The following is a 23,572-nucleotide window of genomic DNA, read 5'->3' as shown; positions in this document are numbered from 1 at the left end:
AAAAACAGAAAAAAAAAAAAACGTTATTCCAGAAAATCAACTCTACTGGTATGTTTTTTGCTTTTTTTTTTTTTTTTGCTTTGTTTTGTGTTTTTGTTTTGTTTTGAGGTTGTTGTGTTTAAAAAAAAAAAAAAGCATTTAATAGCATGCCACTAGCAAACATGCTATTATAGGGCTGTGCAATTAATCGCATGCGATTGTCATGCGCATCTCGTCAGTAAAGCTGGTTCCGTGATTGGTAGTAAATCGCCATCACCTGCTTTCAGATGGAGCGGCATTTAATACACAAAGCCGTAGTTCACTGACAAGCTAGGCAATATCGCGTTCATAATCTAATGTGATTCATCTGCTATTATGAACGCAATATTGCCTAGCTTGTCAGTGAACTACGGCTCTGTGTAGTAAATGCCGCTCCATCTGAAAGCAGGTGATGGCGATTTACTACTAATCACGGAACCGGCTTTACTGATGAGATTCGCATGACAATCGCATGCGATTAATTGCACAGCCCTATGCTATTATACGGAATATTATACTGAATACTGTGAAAACATGTTACCATCTCCCGTAAAATAAAAGGCCTTTTGTTGTTGTGCCGAAGCAGTATAATTACGATCTGTCTCTGTCCCTGCTCAGCAAACATTAAATTTAAACTGCAATCATGGGTCAATCACTCATGCCCCATAAATCCACGAGCACCATCGCTTAATTGAATTGCCTGGTTTTGAGAACCCAAGGCAAGTCTAGCTCTCTCTGTCTCCATCCGTCTCAAACATATCTTTCATCTCTCATCATGGGGTCCAAATGGAAACACAGCAGGCTCTTTAGCTGGAGAGATACACCGTGTTTAGCTCATCCCCTGTGTGTGTGTGTGTGTGTGTGTGTGTGTGTGTATGGCCATATGCTCATTACGGCTCGGTGGTATGACAGTGTATAACGTGTGTCAGTAGAAATGTCAACAAATATCCAATCCTGCTGTCTGGTGCGATATGTCCTCAGCATGATTTAAAAAATCTGACAACACCAAGCAAAAATTATATTCTATTTGTCAGTGATAAACACAATATCATTCGACCATATCGGTTATCTGCCTATTTTATTTTATTAAATATCGGTGCATCCATAGTAAACGATCCCCAATTAATAATTAATGTGTGTGTTTTTTTTTGTTTTTTTTTTGGAATCAAGAAAATAATTGAATTTAGGTATTTATTTCAGTTAATTATCAAAAAAAAAACATTGCTATAAGCTTATATATTATATAAATGCTTTTTTAGGTTGAATTTTGTTGCAAAAATAATTACCGTGATATCATGTTAAGAGTATATATGAAATTACTCCTATTGTGATGTTGTTCATACCACGCACCCATAATGCTAATGCATGCCATTGTAATGAAATGAGAATGCAAGTGTCAGACTCCATCTCATATACTCCTTTAATTGTAACCTCCTGATTGTGCTGCCAGTCATTGTCAGGCTAAAAATAGGCGGCCTTTCCACTGCGGGGAAGCAAAGAGGTATGTGGCTTGTGTGTGTGTGTGAGGGCACTCACCCAGAAAGTGAAAGGGGGTAAAGATAAGTAGAATACAGTGAGTCTTTCTCCATGTGCTTGAATGTAAATAAAACCTGTGTTAGTGATGGCTAGATCTACAGACTTCCAGCCGCACAGATGTGTGAATGCATCCAGGTTCAAATTAAACCCTATTGCAGGAGGTCGAAGGAGGGCCGTGAAGGGAAGAGTATGATGAAAGGGAAATGGACAATTGGTAAAAATATGAAATGCTGGAGTTGTGAGGAGAAATCATATTCAGCAAGCCAGCTGTGCTTCATAGAGAAAATCCAGTGCCTGGTGTGGTTATTTACAGGCAAACACACAAACACTTATGGAATATTGAGGATTGGGGCTGGGCAATGTATTTGATTTTATATATATATACAGGTGCATCTCAATAAATTAGAATGTCATGGAAAAGTTCATTTATTTCAGTAATTCAACTCAAATTGTGAAACTCGTGTATTAAATCAATTCAATGCACACAGACTGAAGTAGTTTAAGTCTTTGGTTCTTTTAATTGTGATGATTTTGGCTCACATTTAACAAAAACCCACCAATTCACTATCTCTCTCTCTCTCTCTCTCTATATATATATATATATACTATATATAGACATTGCAATATTTGCCCACTCTTCTTTGCAGAACTGCTCAAGTTCAGTTAAATTTGATGGTAACCGTTTGTGGACTGCAGTCTTCAAGTCATTCCACATATTTTCAGTGGGGTTTGAGTCTGGGCTCTGACTAGACCATGCAAGGACATTCACCTTTTTCTCCTTACACCACTGTGTGCTCAGTTTTGCTGTGTGCTTTTGGTCACTGTCATGTTGGAAGGTAAACCTTCTTCCCCTTTACAACTTTCTGGCAGAGGGCAGCAGATTTTCCTCAAGAATTTGATGGTATTTTGCCCCATCCATTTTTCCTTCTATCCTGACAAGTGCTCCAGTCCCTGCTGCAGAGAAACACCCTCATAACAGGATATCACCACCTCCATGCTTTACTGTAGGAATGCTGTTATTTGGATGGTGAGCTGTATTGGATTTCCGTCAGACATATTGTTTGGTGTTGAGGCCAAATAATACAATTTCTCATCTGACCTCAGAATCGTCAAGGTGCATCGTGCGTCAAATATGCATGTGGCCTTTCCTGAGGAGTGGCTTTTTTTCTTGCACCCCTCCCCTACAACACAATGACCACTCTTTGTCATAAATTCCTGCAGCTGCTTCAGAGTTTCTGTAGGACTCTTGGTCGCCTCTCTGACCAGTTTCCTCCTGGCTCTTTCATCAGTTTGGAGTGACGTCCTGATCCAGGGAGGGTCTGGTAACCGTTTGTGGACTGCAGTCTTCAAGTCATTCCACATATTTTCAGTGGGGTTTGAGTCTGGGCTCTGACTAGACCATGCAAGGACATTCACCTTTTTCTCCTTACACCACTGTGTGCTCAGTTTTGCTGTGTGCTTTTGGTCACTGTCATGTTGGAAGGTAAACCTTCTTCCCATTGACAACTTTCTAGCATAGGGCAGCAGATTTTCCTCAAGAATTTGACGGTATTTTGCCCCATCCATTTTTCCTTATATCCTGACAAGTGCTCCAGTCCCTGCTGCAGAGGAACACCCCCATAACAGGATATTACCACCTCCATACTTTACTGGAGGAATGCTGTTATTTGGATGGTGAGCTGTATTGGATTTCCGTCAGACATATTGTTTGGTGTTGAGGCCAAATAATACAATTTCTCATCTGACCTCAGAATCGTCAAGGTGCATCGTGCGTCAAATATGCATGTGGCCTTTCCTGAGGAGTGGCTTTTTTTCTTGCAACCCTCCCCTACAAGCCACATTTGTGGAGAATTTGTGATATTGTTGTCACATGCACACAATGACCACTCTTTGTCATAAATTCCTGCAGCTGCTTCAGAGTTTCTGTAGGACTCTTGGTCGCCTCTCTGACCAGTTTCCTCCTGGCTCTTTCATCAGTTTGGAGTGACGTCCTGATCCAGGGAGGGTCTGTGTTGAACCAAATACCTTCCACCTCTTAATAATAGACTTCACTGTGCTTCTAGGCATTGATAAAGCCTTTGGAATTTCTTTGTATCCATCTCCTGACTTGTGCTTGTCCACAGCTTTATCCCAGAGATCTTTTGACAGTGCCTTGCCACCCATTGTTGTTTGTTTGCTTCAGTTGCTCTACCAAAGACTGATATGCTCCAGGAAAGCTCTTTTCATGTTGAGCTGATCAAAATGAGTACAGCTGATCACAGTTGAAAGTCAAATGGCTTTGTGTGCCATTGAGAAGGTGATTAGCTACAACTGATTGAGTTTACAAGTCATTTTTAGGAGGGGGTGGTTCTCCAACTTAGTGATTGTTTTTTTTTTTTATGACATGTTGGCGTTATATCTTTCACTTGGAAGTTACAAGTTGCACTGAGCAAATAAAGCTGGATAAAACAAAAACTGTGCCTTCATTTCAGGCTGCAAAGCAACAAAATGTGATTATTTTAAAGGGGGGTGATTATTTTCTGTACCCACAGTATATATAAATATACTTGCCATCCCTATATAGCATAGACAATTTTGATATTCATAATGCATTTATAATTATCTTTTCCCCTTACGGCTTACACAGAATGGTGTAGTGTATGAATTGTGTGTGTTCATATATATGCCCTTCAAAGTGCCGCAGGGGAATAAACAAGCCCAAATCTAACATGAAAGACCTGTAGATTACGTTCTGCTTGAAGTCCCCAAATGGCTGTGCTACAGGCACGAGAGATAGAAAAAAAACATGAGCGGAGGAAGCAAGCGTGCTGCAGTCCAGAATGTTTTTCCGCGTCTGCAGCTCTGCTGAGTTGTCACCCTCCAGAGCGCAGCAACAACAGAGGAGAGAGGGAGAAAGAAAGGAAGGAGAAAATATTGTTTTGCAGGGATCCCAGTCACTTGTCTAGCTGTATTTGTAGGAACATGCACAATTTGGGACGATGCTGATGCTTTCCTGGGGCTACAACATCTCACCTGCGATCTCTGACTCTGTTTAAAAGCTTTTTATTGAGGCTGATCAATTTCAACTGGATGCTGCGGTTCGTAGATGTTTTTGTGTCTTATCCTGACAGCTTTCTTGAAGAAATTTGGAACTGATAGGAAAGAATCTTTTTGCATCTGCATGGAATGAGAACAGAATCTAAATTGGGATTTAGGCGTTTCAACAATGACAGTTTGTGTACGCCTAGTGAATCACAGCGTGGGTCTCTTTCTTGTCCTGTAGGGTACAGTGCAGTTCATGGTGTATGTTTTGAATCAATAGATTGTTTGTTTGGTTTTACTGTTGTTGCGTGCATGTGTCTGCCAGCATACGAGGAGGCTGCGTCACTTTAACGGGTCCACGAGGCTTGTGTTTTGGCAGTAGATGTGAAACGTGGTCTATCCCGGCTGTGTACTTCAGGACACAAAAGCATCCTTGTCAGAATCAGAGGTAAACAGGGAGGCATTCAGTGTAATTGCTCGGCGCTGCCGTACCCACTTGCACTTGTTCACATGCACTCGTGGGAATGGTGTTTTCGCTTGAGTGAAAGAGTACGGAGTGTTCAGTTTGCCTCCTTGACTCTTAGTAGGTCAGTAGGTTCATTCCTCACAAATCTGAAGTAAATTTCTTTGAGGGACAGTAAGATTCTTAAGACTTTCTCTACAAGTGAATAGAGAGACCCCAAACAGTTTCCTTGTTCATGTTGAGCATTACTTTGGGTTTGATTTTGGGTACTGTAGCTAGAATTAGGTTAGTCTAATTTTGTCCAACAAGGCAAAGACAAGTCTCAAAACATTTTGACTGAAGAGTTATTGTAGGGTTGTATTTGAAGTGATGTTGTGCCCGGCCTCCTGTTTCCCACTCCTGAGGGATTTGTCCCAGTTGCGGTGCCTACTCAGTTGGCCACGACAACGAGGTGTTTGTGTCACAGGCACAAATCGACCAGTTTGTCATACCAAACCACTTCCTGGAAGCAAAGTGAGTACTGAAGATCATAGTTCCATGTTAAATATATCATTTTTTTTTTTAAGAAATCATTTGCTGTTTGATGTAGGAATATACAAGATTTTTTCCCCTCACTAATTTTTCTTGTTTCCATACATGTCAGCTGGCAGTATAGCTTACTGTATAGGAAACAAACAAACAAAAAAGTAATACAATTTCAGGAAAATCTGAACATTATGGAATAGGACATGAAGTTCCACTACCAATGGGGAATATTGTTGCACTGCTTACAGGAATATAATCATGCTTTTAAGAATACTCTCATAATAGTAATAGAATACTTTCTTAAGGCAGAGTTTTGAGTATAAATTTGTAAAACATGAGATTAAAAGTTATGACAATGAAGTCACAAAGAAGCTAGCCTCAAAGTAAACATTATAAAACAATTAGTAAAAGAATCTTAATGTACTAAACATTTTGATAAAAGTGGACATGGTTTGACTTTATTTTTGTAAAAGGCCTATTATGAAATTATTCACAAAACATTGACTTTATTCTTGAAATTGTAATTTTTGTTTTTATTTTGATGTCACACTAAAATGTCCTGCTGTACAGAAGTCTTTGATGCAGTGTTTTTTTTATTTTTCATATCAATGTCGATTATACTATGTATATACAGACACATTACACTAATTGCTACGAAAAAACATTAAATGTAATTGAAGAACCGAGCGAGAAGATGGCAAGCAAGAATTCCCCTCCCCCCTCTAACCTAATTACTCTGGCCTTCACTGGGCTGATTTCAGCTTCGAAACTTTTAACTAAATTGCTATTGATTCCAGAGTGGGAAAGCGAGTGTCTAGCTTTCCATTGCAGCGGTTGAAGTGGGTGCGACAGCTTGCCACTGATCAGGAGAAATCAGATTTCTCGGTGCCTGATGCACAGGCCTTTCGTTTGGGCTATTTGAAGGCCCCCACAGAGTTGATTCTAATTATGACCTGAGCCCAGCCGCTTCCCAGCAGTGATGAGGTCATGTGCAGACAAGGGGACCAAGATGCTGGTGGCCTCACTTTCTCTCATATGCACTCACCCTGTCCTTGAGGGAGAAGGGAAAAGAGATTGTAATCTCATCTGTCCTGGGTTCCATCTCTCTAGGGATCTGAGCATGGAGACGCCATCCTTTTCAACTGACACGTTGGTAATGGCAACTCAAGGTCCTCCTGCTTGTTAATGGAGGAGGAGATAAGCCTGCCTCTCATTCATTGCTCTGAATAGGTGTATGGGAAACATCAACCGTTTCTTGAAATGAGGCTACCCAGCACTTCCCAACTGTCAACATTGTTGGCAGAGGCATCAGTCATTTGTTAAAAGGAAAGGTACCCTTGAACTGAACAGTACTTGTAGCACAATGTGTTTATCTGGCAACTTGTTATAACCACTAAGTTAAGCATATTGCTTGCATACTTTTGAGTAAATTAAGTCTGTTTGGCCTTAAAGTACAAAGATGCAAAAATGTCAATACAATTTATTGTAGCAAGCTACTTTTAAGGACTTAGTTTAAGTTTTCTCTCAAGGTCTAGGATTCTTTTATTGTGCATTGAGAAATATCCGGGCCCAGATGCCGTGTTTGCCATTTTAGCCTAGGGTAAGATTAAAACTACCAAAACACGTCTGAAGACTGTGATTCTTACATGCCCTTCTCATGCTCTGGTTTATTTGAGTTAGCCTAATTATTTGATTTTAAAACACATTTCCATTTCAACACACAAAGAAACAAATTAATAGACTGTCCGAATTCATTGTCATTCATCAAAATGAGCATATCCAATGACTTCCCCTCTTGGCTAAAGTGGCGAGATATAATTTGCAACATAAATGCGGAAATGTGTAAATAATTCAGTAGCTAAGCTCCCAGCCCAGGGTCTATGCATCTCCACAGGGCTAGCTTGGCACAGCGTCAAGGGGTGTACTAGAAAGAGAGCACTTCACTTTGATTTCATCAGGTCTCTAGATCAATGTACGCCGGCGATAGATTTGAAGTTTTAAATAAAGTGAATTTAATTTGTAGCCAGTGGCAAATGTATTTGTATGTTGGTCCTCCACTCATTTTATTGGAATTGATTTTTTTTTTTTAATTGTGGGCATATTGGTACAGCTGTCATTGACTCAATGTTCCAATGTGTTGTTGAAACGCACAGTTAATTTGTTTGCTCTAGGGACTAATCAATGCAAGGTAAATGATATACAGGGTTGTTTTGAAAAGTTCACAGCTGGAATCAGGTGTAGTAATGACTGAATAAACACATGTGCATAAAACCACACACTCAACAGTGTACTCTAAACAGACACTTGATACGATTCCTTCCTACGCCAAGACCCTCAGTGCCAACAGGCTCCAGACAGAGGCTTTATCTCCACCGTACTGCCTTAGGATTACTGCTCAAAATCCTGTCATTCTCTCATTAAAAATGTGGATAAGAGGATAACTGTCTGATTGGGAGGGAAGAGATGGGACGCATAAACCTTCAACACCTCCAGAAGTCAGATTGTTTGATTCTTAAAAGAAATGCTAGGAAATGAGGAAGGATTAGTGTAATGAATTTGAGGGTATTTGGACATAGGCCATGTCCTAATGAAAGACTGTTTGGAAAACCCAGTGTAATGTGAAGGAGATATAATGATTCTTTCTCCCTAGCTGCTTCTTAACAGCTTTTGACAATAAATGTCAGTGTTTTAAGGCCGTTACAGCCTCTGGGGCCTTCTGGACCACTGGATAACAGCTGTCACTCATTGATTTTTGCTAGACAGCCAGTGACTTACCACTCAGATTAATAATTAATTTGGCAGATACTGAAGCACACCCTTGTGGGGTGGGGTGGCGTTGAGTGGGCTGAACGCCCATACCTCCAGCTTTGCTCTAACCTGATTGAAACGGATTGTCCTGTGGTGCAATGATTTAACTAATTAAGTTTACATAGATTTTCTGGAAACTTCATAAAGAATCAGATAATGCTTTATAAAATTATTTTAAATTGGAAAAAATCTCTAATTAATTTTCCTAGATTGTGTGTTTGAAAAATATTTTTATTTGGTCTTAGTTCTTTACTGTCTAGACATAATTGAGCTTGCCTTTTGTCAGAAAACCAATAGGTTCACTCCTTTTCCCCAGCCCATTCATGCAGGGATTTACTTTCTTTGTTGCTTTGTCTATGGTCTGACATTTTCCAGTTGAATTCTAAACTTTTACCCATAATTTGAGCTGAATGCCTTGTTTTTAATGCAACTCTGCTAAGCTGATGAAATTCCCTGGGAAGGGCATTTATCAGGTTATTGTGGGATTTCACCTTTTGTTGTTGCAAGTCCAATCCTGTAGTCCATTCAGAGAGATAAATGTTGGTTTTAGAGTGAGCAAAGAAAGTCATGCAGTGTGCACATTTCCAGCAAAGTGAGCAGATTGGGGTAACATTCATATTTGACCTTCATTTATATTCCCTTCCTGAGATAATCTAAGAGAGCCTTGCTGTGCTATTCATCTTGAAGCAACACGATCCGTCCCACTCATTTTCCCAAACTGCATGGACGCGTGCATAAAAAATGAGAGGGTTGTCACAGCTTGACACATGATTAGCAGCAACCTCGCTTTTATGGCAAGTACACACACGAAAAGACTGATTACTCTAGGCAAATTATAGATTCACTTCAAATGATACTGACATATCTCAACACATGGCCTAGTTCCCTCTTTGCTTTACCTATATATTATTCCCTGTCGCCTGTGTCCTTGATCTGCCCTCCTGAAATCCCCTTATCCTAGTTTTCCTCCCCCCCTCACCATTTCTCAGCCTCCCACTCACCTTTCCTGCTACTGTCTTTGTCCTTCCTCATCAGTAACTTCCAGTGTTGTCCCATTACTTACCCAAGCGCTCTTGATCCGAACTCTCTTCACTCTCTCTTTCAGTCATTAAGTATCTCTTCAAATGTTTTTTGTACCAGGGCTCATGCAAGTCTCATTTTTATTTTCCCGCAGTATGCCTCAGCTGGATGTCTGCTGTCCCTCCACCACAGCGAGAAGCCAGAGCATGAAGAAGTCTGTGAGTTCCGCCCGTACACCTGCCCATGCCCCGGGGCTTCCTGTAAATGGCAGGGCTCCCTGGAGGCCGTCATGCCACATCTCATGCATGCCCACAAATCCATTACCACCTTACAGGGCGAGGACATTGTCTTTCTGGCCACGGATATTAATCTACCGGGGGCTGTGGACTGGGTCATGATGCAGTCATGTTTCGGGCACCACTTCATGCTTGTTCTAGAGAAGCAGGAGAAATACGAGGGACACCAGCAGTTCTTTGCCATCGTGCTGCTCATTGGCACGCGAAAGCAAGCGGAGAACTTTGCCTACCGCCTCGAGTTGAACGGCAACCGTAGGCGGCTCACATGGGAGGCCACGCCACGCTCAATCCATGATGGCGTAGCAGCGGCCATCATGAACAGTGACTGTCTTGTATTTGATACCTCTATTGCCCACCTGTTTGCAGACAACAGCAACCTGGGTATCAACGTTACCATCTCCATGTGCTGAGGTGGCAGTGTAAGGCTTTTTCCAGTGACCCAAACCTAGGACAACCCCTGCTCCCTATCAGACTGCAGGTTCTGAAGGCAACGGCTGGGAGATGTATACATTTGTGTATATTTCTGTTCAAGAGTCATCCGCTAAAATAGCGCACACTTTCCAGATTCACTAGTGGGTTAGTATGCTAGACGGATGGCAAGAGTCCTTCTCGAGATGAAGCGGGGAGTGTGCAGGTGTTAGCTATCAGTTGAAGGCATTGGTGCACTTGAGAATTTCTTTTGCCCACCCCAAGGATACAAACACCTCAACTTTCTGATTACACCTTCGATAAAAGTTTGGGTTTGGATGACCACTGTCGCAGAATCAAAATGCTAACTTAGGAAGAGTCTAGGCATGAAGGTGTAACATTTGCCTCAGAAGCTTATAAAACCTATGTGTACAAAAACTGCACTGACTACTTTGGTTTTCGTCTTTGGATATTGAGTGAAACCATGGAAATTGTACATGGCAATGTAAATGGTAATCCTCTGAATTTCATGGTTGTATATTGTCTTGATAAAACAATGCCCATGGTGGAAATGCGGTGTACATGGTGGAAATAAAATACACTTGCAAAAATGACTACATAGCCACCATGTTTGTAAGGCAAGAATCTGACCTCTTCATTAAATTTTTTCCTTTCTTTAAAAAAATAAATAAAAATACCATATTTGCCATCAATGTTGCAAGACGTAAATAAGGCCAATAATAAAGTTTATTTTGGGGTCCTCTGTCAAAACTTATCCAGAGGAGAGAATTGGTTTGTGATCAACACAGATATTGATCATAAGCTCCATAAAATGACAGAACTATAGCCAACCTTTTCAAATTTTGTTACCCATGATCTAATGCCACGTATTCATAGATATATTTGTATATGATTCTTGATTTATTTATTTTTTAAAGGGATACTTGACCTATAACATAAGCTCCATAAAATGACAGAACTATAGCCAACCTTTTCAAATTTTGTTACCCATGATCTAATGCCACGTATTCATAGATATATTTGTATATGATTCTTGATTTATTTTTTAAAGGGATACTTGACCTATAAATGATAAATCTGTTATTTAGTTACCCTCGTGTTTTATAACACTTATTTGTGGAGCACCAACGGAGAAGTTTAGTAGAATATCTCAGCTGTTCTCTTTCAGTACAATGTACGCGGATGGGACTAGGGCTTGTCAAGCTACAAAAAAAGCACCATAAATGCAGACCATACAACCTGTGTTCTGTATTGCAAGTCTTCTGAAGCCATATGATAGTTTTGTTTAAGGCAGAGACTGAATTTTTTTTTTATTTTTATTGAAAATCTTTAATTGTATGAAAAAGAACAGCTCACACATTTTGCTAGATGACTCCTTTACAGGTGTCAATAACACAAGGCTGAGGAAATGATGATAGAATTAACATTTTTGAGTGAACCATTTCATTTTATATAGGTGTTCCTCCTTTGTTTTTTAGTGTACTTGTCAACAGTGACTGTATGTAAAAGATTTAGCCTGCACACAAACAATGTTATTTTCTTGTTGATAAAGTGTCCGCATTTAATTGGTTTTGTTGTCTTTGTACTTTTTCTTTCTTTATATTTGAGGTTATCTTTAAGGTTAAGAAAAGCTTTTGTAAAAATATAAACAATTTTAGTTTTGTTGATATTTGTTGTTACTGTTACGTCTCTTCAAGATTATTTAGTCTAGCTTTGTTTACTCTAGTTCTTTTAAACCCAGTAAGATCTGAACAATCTCTCACTCTCCTCTTTGGTCAATGAACCCACAATGCCTTACTTGTATACAAACTCAGTCTTTTAAAGTCTGCCGCCTTCTAGGACTCCGTGTCAAGTTCAGGTCACTATCCTCCAAACCTCCAGTGTCTTGAAAGAGACTTACATTTTACAAAGTGGCATTATGAGTGGGAAGGACATGGCACGTCATTCTACCTTGCCCCCAAAACCTGCTGCAGTAACCGTTTCACTTACACTGTTCAAGTACGGAACCCAGCCTCTTTTTAAATACCTCTGATGACTTTGAAGATGTCTGTGCAAGAAGCGCATCGATATCCCTGAATGTGGGTGGTTCTGTGAAGAGATCTCAAGTTTGATGCACAACTGACACCCTCAGCTCTTCTTTATCTGTCTGCTATTTCACTCCTCCTGAAAAATAATTTAAAAATGTAAATTAAATGTTTTATAAATGTGGAGCAAATGCATTCTGTTTCGTTGATTAATTTTTACATTTAGAGACCGATAGGAAAAGGTGAAAAAGTGCTCATGTGGTCCGTGTCTCCACTCCTCAAACATGTGGACAGACTCTTGTCCCCGATGCTTGTTCTCTCTACATGCAGTTGTCATGGCAACTAAATATGCAAATGAGAAATCTAGTTCATTCATTCCTAGAAGAAAATTCTTGTATATTTTTAAACATTTTCTTGATTAGTCTGAAATCCCTTTTTGACACCTTTTTTCTAGATGCCTTCAAAATGAGTGAATCTCTTATGGTATTTACAGGACATGGATAAATCCTCTAAAAGTAAAAAAAATATGAAATAAATTATGCAGTTGAACCAAATGGATGGTGACTGTAGAACCTCTATCACATAAAAACTAACCATGTTCAATTTGCACATTTAGCCTCATCTGTTTCGATTTCCAAATAATACACGGATATATTCTGATGTCTTAATTCTGATATGACCATCCACCAGTTGTAGCTTTTTGCAGATTGTTGTATCTCCAAGACAGAGACAAGACATACCATGTCAAAAGAGACCACCAGCCATCTGTCTCTCTCCCACGGCATTTTAGACTCCCCTATACAGAAGTGAACACAAAACTGAATAAATACATTTTAATGAAGTGAGCAGGTGGTTTCCTGAGCTGTGTGCCATGCCTTGCAATCAAGCCATCACGATCAATATTGAGCACCACATCCTAATGAACTTGCGAATAAACAAGTCTTCGTCAAGGACTAGAATACTTAACGTTCATGGTAATGAAATGATGAGATGTTTCCTGTGCCAACCCAGTGATACAAATACTAGCACATGTGAGTTTACAGGTCTATCAATATGAAAAACCCTAACCATAGTTATTTCAAATGCATTATTCGAAGAAAAAGTATTTTAAATAGAAGGTTGAAGTCACAATGAAACATAAATAGTGACATCTTTTCTTCCTTTTTGTGATGTACACCTGAGTGAAATGGATGATCAAAATAGAAAAAAAATGTAGGGCGGTTCAACCCATTGGCTGTTGATTAAATGTAGGCAGATCTGCTGAATGTGAGCTTGTGGTGCATTCAAGTGCTACTGGGAAGTTCATATTTACAAGTTGGGAAGTCGTAATTATGATGTTGGGTGCATTCAAATAATTTGGTCGGAGCAAGATGGCGATGTAACTTTTCTACAAAATAATTAAGCAAGATTCTCTACTTTATTAAAATTAAGAATAAAGAATGTGCATCTTTGCTTTTTAATGTTCTTATTTAATTCATGAAGGTGCTGTTAACTGTTATATACTCTATCATGATTGTACAATACTATTGTATTTTTTGTACATGCTTCACACCATGTCAGGTTCTAAGCAGGCGTACGCACTTTTCCTTGTGACAGAGTTGGAGTACTACAGTACGATGACGCATTGCTGCCACACACACATTATTTTTTCCACTCAATTATGTCGTAATAAGGAGATATGTCGTTAAAACGACATATTTTCTTGTAAAACCTAGATGTTATGTCGTAAAAACTATGTAATTATCTCATTAAAACGACATATTTTCTCGTTAAAACGACATTTTTTCTCGTAACAACGACATATTATGTCATAAAAACGATATGTTTTCCCGTTATTATAGATATATGGTAGGCTATAGGTGAGCGAGCTAAGCGACTGTTCGTGCTGCTGTCGCCACAGTCTGACATAAACGAGGATCTGCACGTTGCTGAAATTATTGAAATACACTGTTTTAAATGTATTTTAATGTAATGGTTTTAATTGTAGCAGCATGTTTATTAGGATTAATCTCCAATCTGTCTACAATATAGTGCTATCCAATAACTGCACTCAGACCCATGACTCGTTTAGGCTATGATCAGATCAAAACAGTTATTTTTGAATAATCGACTCTGGGCTTAATATTTCTTTATTTGAATGACTGAAGTTTGATTTAACAACAAATCAAAATACGAAAAAAAAAAGAAATAAAGAGATTTTCTAATAGGATAATAATAATAATAATTATCATTATTTCATTCTGTTTGGCAAACGGGCAAACGAAAATTAAGCTAGATTTTTCATATTGTTTGTTCATGGGTTAAAAAATCAGCTTGCTATTTGTGCGTGGGCGGCCCTAAAAACGCCACTTTTCTCTCAGCCTGTCTTTACGGTCTATCCCATCACACAGAATAAGAGTTCATCTCATGTACCGCTCTGCAAATTAGTTACAATAACGTTTCTTCAAACTGTCTGGCCGTTGTATAGGCTATATTTCTTGCAAATATACATCTCATATAAAGCACAACACTGCTCTTCTCGGTTCGGCGGCGCCGGCGCGATCCCTTAGGCTACATTGTGATAACAGAGGAAAGAATGTCTGCTTTATTTTCTATACTTCTACAATAACAACAAAACGTTACAAATTGCTTTTGTAAAATAACAGGGTGTGCTTTCTGGCACACCTTGTTATGTCTAAAGGTCTACTTAAATAAAACAATCGAAAACAAATTTGTGTTTATTTAATTCGTATAGCCTAAATCCAACAAGAGGTACTGTACAGTCTTTCCCGTCTGAGCTCATCTGTATTCCCATAAGAAGAATGCGATGCGATGTGCGGCTTAATTCAGCTAAAGATATCCTTTAATAATATATAACCACTAATACATAATATATAATCAGACTAAAGTATCAAAGCTGCCCACGCATGTGAAACAAATATTAAAGCATAAGCTAATTTGTTTACCCATGAACAAAAATAGGCCTAAGAAAAATCTAGTTTAATTTTCATTTGCCCGTTTTCAAACAGAACGAAATAATAATAATAATAATTATTATTATTATTATATTATTAGGCTATTATGTTATTATTATTAGCCTATTAGAAAATCTCTTTATTTCTTTTTGTTCGTATTTCGATTTGTTGTTAAATCAAACTTCAGTCATTCAAATAAAGAAATATTAAGCCCAGAGTCATTATTCAGAAATAACTGTTTTGATCTGATCATAGCCTAAACGAGTCATGGGTCTGAGTGCAGTTATTGGATAGCACTATATTGTAGACAGATTGGAGATTAATCCTAATAAACATGCAGCTACAATTAAAACCTATACATTAAAATACATTTAAAACAGTGTATTTCAATCATTTCAGCAGCGTGCAGATCCTCGTTTATGTCAGACTGTGGCGACAGCAGCACGGCCAGTCACTTAGCTCGCTCACCTATAGCCTACCATATATCTATAATAAGGGAAAACATATCATTTTTATGACATATGTCGTTTTTATGAGAAAATATGTCGTTTTAAGGAGAAAACATCTCGTTATTATGAAAAAAGATGTAGTTTTAACGAGAAAACATCTCGTTATTATGAGAAAAGATGTCGTTTTAACGAGAAAACACATTTCTCAAACTATTACATTGAGAAAGTAATGTCGTTTTAAGAGAAAAGATGCCGTTAAAACGACATATCTCATTATTACGACATAATTGAGTGGGGAAAAAAATGTGTGTGGCAGCAATGCGTCACCGTACTACAGCTATTCTGGTAATCTAAGCAATTCTTGCTGCTCACTATTCTCAAGTAAAGGATTTAGATGTTGACTGATGCTCTTTTAAATGCTAATGACATTAATTAGGGGGCGTTTACAAGGTGGAGATCTGAAACTGAGCACAATTTCAAGATCATTTCTTATTTATAGATTTCACATTTGGAAGAGAGGCATACACATTTTTTTGTGCGCATGTTCTTTTCTCTGAATCCCACGTACGCACATTTGACATATTAGTTCAAAAGTAGGACAGTTTCTACAGAACATATTATAAATGAGGCCCCTGAATTTCCCACTTGTAATTACGACTTGACTTGTGGTGGCATTCATGTGCGTTTAAGTCATAAATGGCATTCATGTGCGTTCAAGTCGGAATACAATATTTCCGAAAAGACTTTAAAGCACCGTCGCAATCGATTGTATAAAAAAAAAAATTACAAAAAAAAGGGCACGGTTTAAGTAGACTAAATGATTAAATTCATCATTAAATTCAACAGTAATAATAATTGGCATTGGTTTGGTGTGATATAAGCTAACCAATCGTTAGATTTAATCACCACTGATAGTGCTATTTATTGTAATGCTTTTTTCCTCAGTTGATCAGAACAAAAGTGGCAGTTGTTACTTGTTCAGATGACATTCTCTAGTGAAAACTCTTATTTGGGTCATACTTTCAAGAAGTAGAATCTGTGAATACAAAGCGCAGTATCCACACCGGTGCAGTGACTGACAGCCACACATTAGATTCACCCACGCTGGAGCCGTGCCAGTGCACAACCCACACAAGGAAAATAATTCTGCAAATAGCTGCAATTGCAGGTTTTCAAACAGAGATGGCGACTAAGAGGCAAAACTTACGGACTGCAGCTTTTAAGGTGATTCACTTCATTTACTGCATTAAAAGCTGTGCTAACTGTGTAATGTTTTGCTTATTTTGGACATGAAAAGAATAGTGTGAAGTTCCTTTTGCCATTTTTTTTTTATCAGCCTAGATAAATTTACAGCAACAGACCAAATTTCCAATAATCACACCACCAATACTTTCTAGTCATGTTCTCTTAATGTTCAACTTAGTGTTTATTACTTTTGAATTCTCTGTGTTTATTTATTCAGAGTATATCTGTGTAATTGTTTTATCTCCTCTTGCTAGGTTATTAAATATGTTGTTGTGGCTATAGCGATCATTATTATTCAACATTAGCAATGAAATGCTGTTTCCTGTTGAGCAGGTATAAATGGGTAATGTACACATCTGCTTGGTCTGATATCTTTTTTTTTTCTGAACACCCTTAACTAAATGTCTTTTAATAGTTTTACAACTGAATCCATAATGATTGGTGTACTTTGATTGCATCTTAATTTTGAAATTTTTAGTTGATACTGTTAAAGGCAGAGTAAGTGATTTCTGGTAGCCAATGTTGATATTTGAAATCACCAAAACAAACACGCCCCTACCCCAAAAGGGTCTTGCCTCTATTCTGATAGCTCTGCCCCACATATACGTACGCAACCCAGGCAACGATTAGTTCTGTGAAACAAAGCAAAACCAATGTTACACCGTGTCTACGGACGTGAGCGGTGCGGCGCAACAAATCCCTGACAGAAAACTGCTGCCGGGTTCTATTTATGACGTGCTGACACAAATTTCAAATGGTTTTCAACGGTCGTTTGATCGCGTCCAGTGTAGGCAGACTTTAGCTGTTGTAGACACGGTGTTACTCACCTATTGAGAAGAAACAAAGCAACCTCGGCGTCCGATTGCAGGCCTCCGCTCCTTGAGTTCTCTCCAGCGCTGGAAAGCTGATCCGATATTTACACGGGTCCTACTTCTTGCCTTATCGTTCCGCAGACGTTTTCCTCTTTTGTTTTTTATCCGCCATCTCTATCTTTCTGTCGCTGGCTTGGCTAATGTCCGTCCCATGCACTGAACACACTCTCCTCCACATCACGAGTAGACACGCCCCTTATTGCTGATTGGCTACAAGTTTGTTTTGCGATTCGGCCCGAATCAGTTTTCTAAAGTGTTTTTGAAAAATCACTCACTCTGCCTTTAAACAAGTTTTTTGGTCTTTGTACCATTTCAATTCAAATAAAGTTTGAATTTATTTGTCAAATGAGTGTATTGTGTGTAACTTATTGTCAGATAGCCATTCTACAGTTAATTATTCCAGACAGATATTTAAAAATTCTAAACATTTATTAACATTTCTGAGGTACACAAAAAAAAGTAAATTTTGTATATATATATATATATTAAAAAAAAAAGTCAATTACTATCTGCTCAATTTCGCCTGTGTTCTCTTTCACAACTGTGATCTCTGTGTTTGGCAAACCCTCTGTCATTTCCTCTGTCTCTCTCCCGGTGTCTCTCTCGTTCCCTGACTCTATCACGTTCCCTTTCTCTCTCACGCTCTCTGTCTCGTTCTCTTTCCCCATTTTTCTCTCTATCAACACCTCTTACTCTGTCTCCCTCCCTGTCTCGCTGTCGTGTGTCTTCATGTCGTTTATCCTCTCTGTTCTTGTCTATCTTTTTGTCTTCTTCTCTATCCCTTTCCCTCTCACCTCCATACCTATCTCTGAATCTGTCCACCTCATCTGCAGTGTCTTGTGGATTCCTGAAGTCTTGTCCCGATCTGTCCCTTCTGCTTCCTGCCAGTCCTTTCGTGGCATACTTCTCATATATCGTGTCCTCTTTCTCCTTCTTCACTCTGACAGGAGAAGACATTGACGTCTCAGTCCGTGCTTGTTTCTCTTCCTTTAGTGCCTTTTTCTTCTCTTTCTTCTCCTTTTTCTTTTTTTTCTTCTCCTTTTTATCTGATGTATAACAACATAATAAATGAGTCAAATAACAAATACAGTTATTTTAAATAAAAAGATAAATGTCTTGAAATAATCTTATCAAATGTAGTTACATTTACTGAACAGATATAACCTCTTCTCACCTTTTTGGGGCTTTTTCACAGGTACAGCATACTCTTTCTCAGATTCTGACTCAGAGGAGGATGGTGGGGGGACTTTGGGAGCACATCCCCGTTCTCGCAAATGTTTAGTGACATCATCAATGTCATCGGTGTCCTTTGGTGGTCGATAATTTGCTACATGGTCCACACGTATGGTTCGGCCCTTAATCTTTAAAGCAAAAAATAAAAAATTATATATATATACTGTATATATGCAACACATGGGTCAATTACATGACAATATTATTTCCCTGATATATGAGTTCCTTTTTTAATGAATAAATAAATGAATTAAAATGTAATAATTTGACCTCTTTATAATAAGATAAGGCTGGGTGATATGGCCAGAAATATTAGCACGATATTTTTTTCCATATCATACAATATTGATATTTACCATTTTATTTTTTCTAGATTCTGTGTTTTATGATTCAATACAAGTTTATCATAAAAAATGGTTTCTAATGAAATGAATAAAATGTTAACAGTTTGATCATTCTTTTAAAATGTAAGCAAATGAAATTAATTTACAACAAATCATTGCATTTTTATTGTCAAGCAAGATGCTCCACAAAATAACTGTATAAATGAATGGAAAATACCTTGGTTGTATGATATTCCTTAAACATAATATTATTACTATTATTAATTTGAGAATTATATTTTATTATACAATAGTAATATCTTTCTGACATAATTTCTTCAAGTTAAACCAGACTTTTATTTTGATGTGTTGTCGTGAAGGTCTTTCAGTTTTAGTGTGTATTTGCTGTTTTATGACGTGACGTGACATGTGGCCAAGTATGGTGACCCATACTCGGAATTAGTGCTCTGCATTTATCCCATCCAAAGTGCACACACACAGCAGTGAACACACACACACCATGAACACACACCCGGAGCAGTGGGCAGCCATTTATGCTGCGGCGCCCGGGGAGCAGTTGGGGGTTTGGTGCCTTGCTCAAGGGCTTAGTCGTGGTATTGAAGGTGGGAGAGAGCGCTGTACATTCACTCCCCCCACCTACAATCCCTGCCGGTACGAGACTCGAACCCGCAACCTTTGGGTTACGAGTCCGACTCTCTAACCATTAGGCCACGACTTATTTGATGGCAGTTTTTTTCTCAAATGAAACAGTGTAACATGCAGACTTATTTGCCACATGCACTGACTTGCTGCTGTCGCCTTTATTTCTGCTGTGTGATAGACTGTAAGTTTAATCCATATCAAGTAAAAATGTCCAGAGCTTATGATTATCGACATTAATTTAAATACGATTGTTTCAACAAGTAGAATATATTCCATTAGTAAACACAACTGAATAAGCAACTGGAATAAGCCTTTCACCTTTATTCCATTAAAGTTATCCACAGCCAGAATGGTGCTCCTTTGATCTTCATAGCACAGGAAGCAGAATCCTTTGGATTTGCCCGTCTTTTTATCTCGCACCAAATTGACGTTGGCAATCTCTCCGTACCTGACATGCACAGAGGAGGATTAAGCTTCACTAGGAGAAAAAAAACCCGAAGTACTGACTTCTTTAGCAAGAAGTGAAGACGTCTTTGAAATGTAGGGGAAAAACATGGGTATGAGCAATTAGGACTTACTGAGAGAATACACAGATGATGTCTCCTTCTGTCAGCTCATACGGAATTCCACCTGCAGATAACAACATATTTACATACAGTGCTGACTGGATTGGCATTAAATAAATAAACAAATAAATAAAAATATTATATAAATACATAATTCACTAACAAAATGTCACATTTTTGAAACAGTACTCTTTAATCTGGCAAATAAATGTGAGATAAAATCAATGAATTTACATCACTTTGAAATTTGATGAGGACAAATAAGCATCACTGTACTGTGTACTAGAACGGGATTCAGAGAAAGACTGAGATCATGCCATTTTGTACAGAAGCACACATTTAGTGTGAAACAGGTGAATGCTGCCACCATCTGGCAGTATCTCCAACCCTGCTCCTGGAGAGCTACTTTCCTGCAGACTTCAGTTCCAACCCTGTTTCAACACACCTGTCAGTTATTTTCAAGTAACTCTGAAGACCTTGTATAGCTGATTGTGGTGTGTTTGATTAGGGTTGGAGATGAAATCTGCACGACGGTAGCTTCCAGGAGCAGGATTGGAGACACCTGGCCAATCCAGAGAGCATTTTAGTGTATATGAAGCCCATTGCCGAATATTGTTTAGTTAGACAGTCAACTGGGTTTTGGCCCACAGCCATGATTTTAACCAGTCACTCACCGATAAAGATCCAGGCGCTCTCCTTATATACTGAATGCCAGGACACGCTGTCTTTGACATCTAGTTCAGCCTCTTTTTCATTCAGTTCATTGATGAGTTTCACTTTGGTGAGCGGACTACATATAAATAACAGAGATAATGAACATACATTTACATACATTTTATTCTGTACAACATTTATTGTCTCCAATATTGTTATCCTGTTGTGGCGTCAGCATCATAAGATCAACGTGTATAAGAATTTATGATTCTTCAATCAGGGGCACTTATGACCAGTATATTGTAATGCATTACTTTTAAAAGTAACTTTCCCCAACACTGCTTATGACAACCTGAAATCTTGAAGAATGAAATTTCTTCAAATTATGTTTTAACATTTTATCACAAATATTTATGGCAATAAAGTAACCTCGTATATAAATAACGTAATAAGGACTTCTTCTTTTTACTATTTATGCCAAAAGAGTAGGCGTCTTAGTGTTTTACATTGACCCATTTAATTTTCTTGTTATTTGTCGGGGTCCTATAACTTAATCAAAAAGAATAACTGAATCGGGAATAAGAAAAGTAGTTTACGTTCAAGTTTTAGCAGATGGATAATTAGCATTTGGCTACTGTTGCAAAAACGGGGCTTTAAAACTTTAGCGTTCACCTTATGGCATTTCCTGTTCCAATCCTGACGAGTCTAGTAATTTTCTTGGACTAATTAGAAACATATGGCAACAAATGTAAGCGAGATATTTCAATACAAACATTCAAAACATCACTTACTTCATCGTGATGAGCCGCAGTCACTCCGGAAGGATTTATTTCCTCTGGCGAGTTTCGTAGTTCGCACGTGGTACTACTTTCTTCCGGGTTAATGAAAAGGATTGTGGGATATGTAGTTGACTGACTCGGATTACTTGTGCAGTTTCTACTTTATCATTACTACTGTATTTCTCAAATGTTGCAATTAATTTTACAACCAAAGGACAAATGAACATATAAAGCATACACTGATAGTTTTATTGGCATAAAAGCTGTTCAATAATTTAAAATAGTAGCCTAATCCGGACACCAGTGGCAGGAACACTGGCAGTGTGAGAGGCCTTGACAGGGAGCTTTGGGTGACATTATTTAAAATATGTTTGGGTGGCACAGAACTTACCTATGTCCACTTAAACTAAAACCTAACTAACTTAAACTAAACTAAATATAATACACATCACTATGCAACTAGTCCCGCAAGATGCTAAAACTATCGCATCAAGCCAAGGCGCCAAGTGAAACCAAAGCCTGCCAGCCACGCAAGACTGGAGGGATGGAAGAGCCACGCATGTCAGCCTGCCAGTCGCAAGGCTGACCTTCTTCACCATGGCCTACTGGGGGACCTGAAACGATTAGAAATTTTACAGATTAGACAAACATATTTCATAAGGTATAAAAATAAAAAGTTTGTTTTACCACTGCATATTTTGTCATCACTTTACTCTGACTGCATTTAATTTTAGTCTATGAAAATAATATTACGATTGGCTTTTCTTCTTCTGCTCCACATGGTCATCCTGAGCCTTGGTTGATTTGGGGCAGGACAACAAAAGAAAAAATAGCCAAGCCTCCGAAACCTACTTGTGATCGGTGGGTGTAATTGGCCCCGTGCACACACTCCTCTCATCGCTCATTTCGCTCTACGACAGAGGTTCTCAACTCTGGCCCCTAGTAATTTTCTTGGACTAATTAGAAACATATGGCAACAAATGTAAGCGAGATATTTCAATACAAACATTCAAAACATCACTTACTTCATCGTGATGAGCCGCAGTCACTCCGGAAGGATTTATTTCCTCTGGCGAGTTTCGTAGTTCGCACGTGGTACTACTTTCTTCCGGGTTAATGAAAAGGATTGTGGGATATGTAGTTGACTGACTTGGATTACTTGTGCAGTTTCTACTTTATCATTACTACTGTATTTCTCAAATGTTGCAATTAATTTTACAACCAAAGGACAAATGAACATATAAAGCATACACTGATAGTTTTATTGGCATAAAAGCTGTTCAATAATTTAAAATAGTAGCCTAATCCGGACACCAGTGGCAGGAACACTGGCAGTGTGAGAGGCCTTGACAGGGAGCTTTGGGTGACATTATTTAAAATATGTTTGGGTGGCACAGAACTTACCTATGTCCACTTAAACTAAAACCTAACTAACTTAAACTAAACTAAATATAATACACATCACTATGCAAGTAGTCCCGCAAGATGCTAAAACTATCGCATCAAGCCAAGGCGCCAAGTGAAACCAAAGCCTGCCAGCCACGCAAGACTGGAGGGATGGAAGAGCCACGCATGTCAGCCTGCCAGTCGCAAGGCTGACCTTCTTCACCATGGCCTACTGGGGGACCTGAAACGATTAGAAATTTTACAGATTAGACAAACATATTTCATAAGGTATAAAAATAAAAAGTTTG

At 38.5% G+C, this 23,572-nt stretch overlaps 2 protein-coding genes and 1 long non-coding RNA gene across 4 annotated transcripts in view; 1 reads left to right on the top strand and 2 right to left on the bottom strand.

Moving 5' to 3' along the window:
* Positions 1-11,030, top strand: part of LOC107697363 (E3 ubiquitin-protein ligase Siah2-like) — a 59,452-nt gene extending 48,422 nt beyond the window's left edge. The window contains exon 2 of the mRNA XM_016498124.1: positions 9,546-11,030. Coding sequence (XP_016353610.1) covers positions 9,546-10,097 — 552 coding nt within the window. The 3' untranslated portion in view covers positions 10,098-11,030. The remainder of the gene's footprint in view (positions 1-9,545) is intronic.
* LOC107697365 (uncharacterized) lies at positions 10,783-11,129 on the bottom strand. Its single transcript, XR_001635189.1, has 2 exons — positions 11,086-11,129; positions 10,783-10,947 (listed from the first exon to the last, which is right to left on the bottom strand). It is a non-coding gene; the product is annotated as an uncharacterized LOC107697365 (long non-coding RNA).
* Positions 11,130-17,878: 6,749 nt separating this feature from the next.
* Positions 17,879-22,952, bottom strand: LOC107697337 (RNA-binding motif protein, X-linked 2-like). 2 transcript variants are annotated; one of them, XM_016498077.1, is made up of 6 exons: positions 22,904-22,952; positions 21,120-21,235; positions 20,458-20,509; positions 20,198-20,327; positions 18,835-19,021; positions 17,879-18,706 (listed from the first exon to the last, which is right to left on the bottom strand). In XM_016498077.1, exons 1-6 carry the CDS (start codon positions 22,906-22,908, stop codon positions 18,174-18,176), a joined length of 1,023 nt encoding a protein of 340 aa, XP_016353563.1. In that variant the 5' UTR covers positions 22,909-22,952; the 3' UTR covers positions 17,879-18,173. The 2 variants fall into 2 exon arrangements, with proteins under 2 accessions (XP_016353563.1, XP_016353562.1); XM_016498076.1 differs by lacking the exon at positions 22,904-22,952 and adding an exon at positions 21,891-21,973.
* Positions 22,953-23,572: the final 620 nt, after the last annotated feature.

This window comes from Sinocyclocheilus anshuiensis, unplaced genomic scaffold (assembly GCF_001515605.1).
Source record: "Sinocyclocheilus anshuiensis isolate Anshui unplaced genomic scaffold, SAMN03320099.WGS_v1.1 scaffold1095, whole genome shotgun sequence".
Lineage (NCBI taxonomy): Eukaryota > Metazoa > Chordata > Actinopteri > Cypriniformes > Cyprinidae > Sinocyclocheilus > Sinocyclocheilus anshuiensis.
Note: the sequence above shows the minus strand (reverse complement) of the source record. Positions and strands in the feature narration are given on the sequence as shown.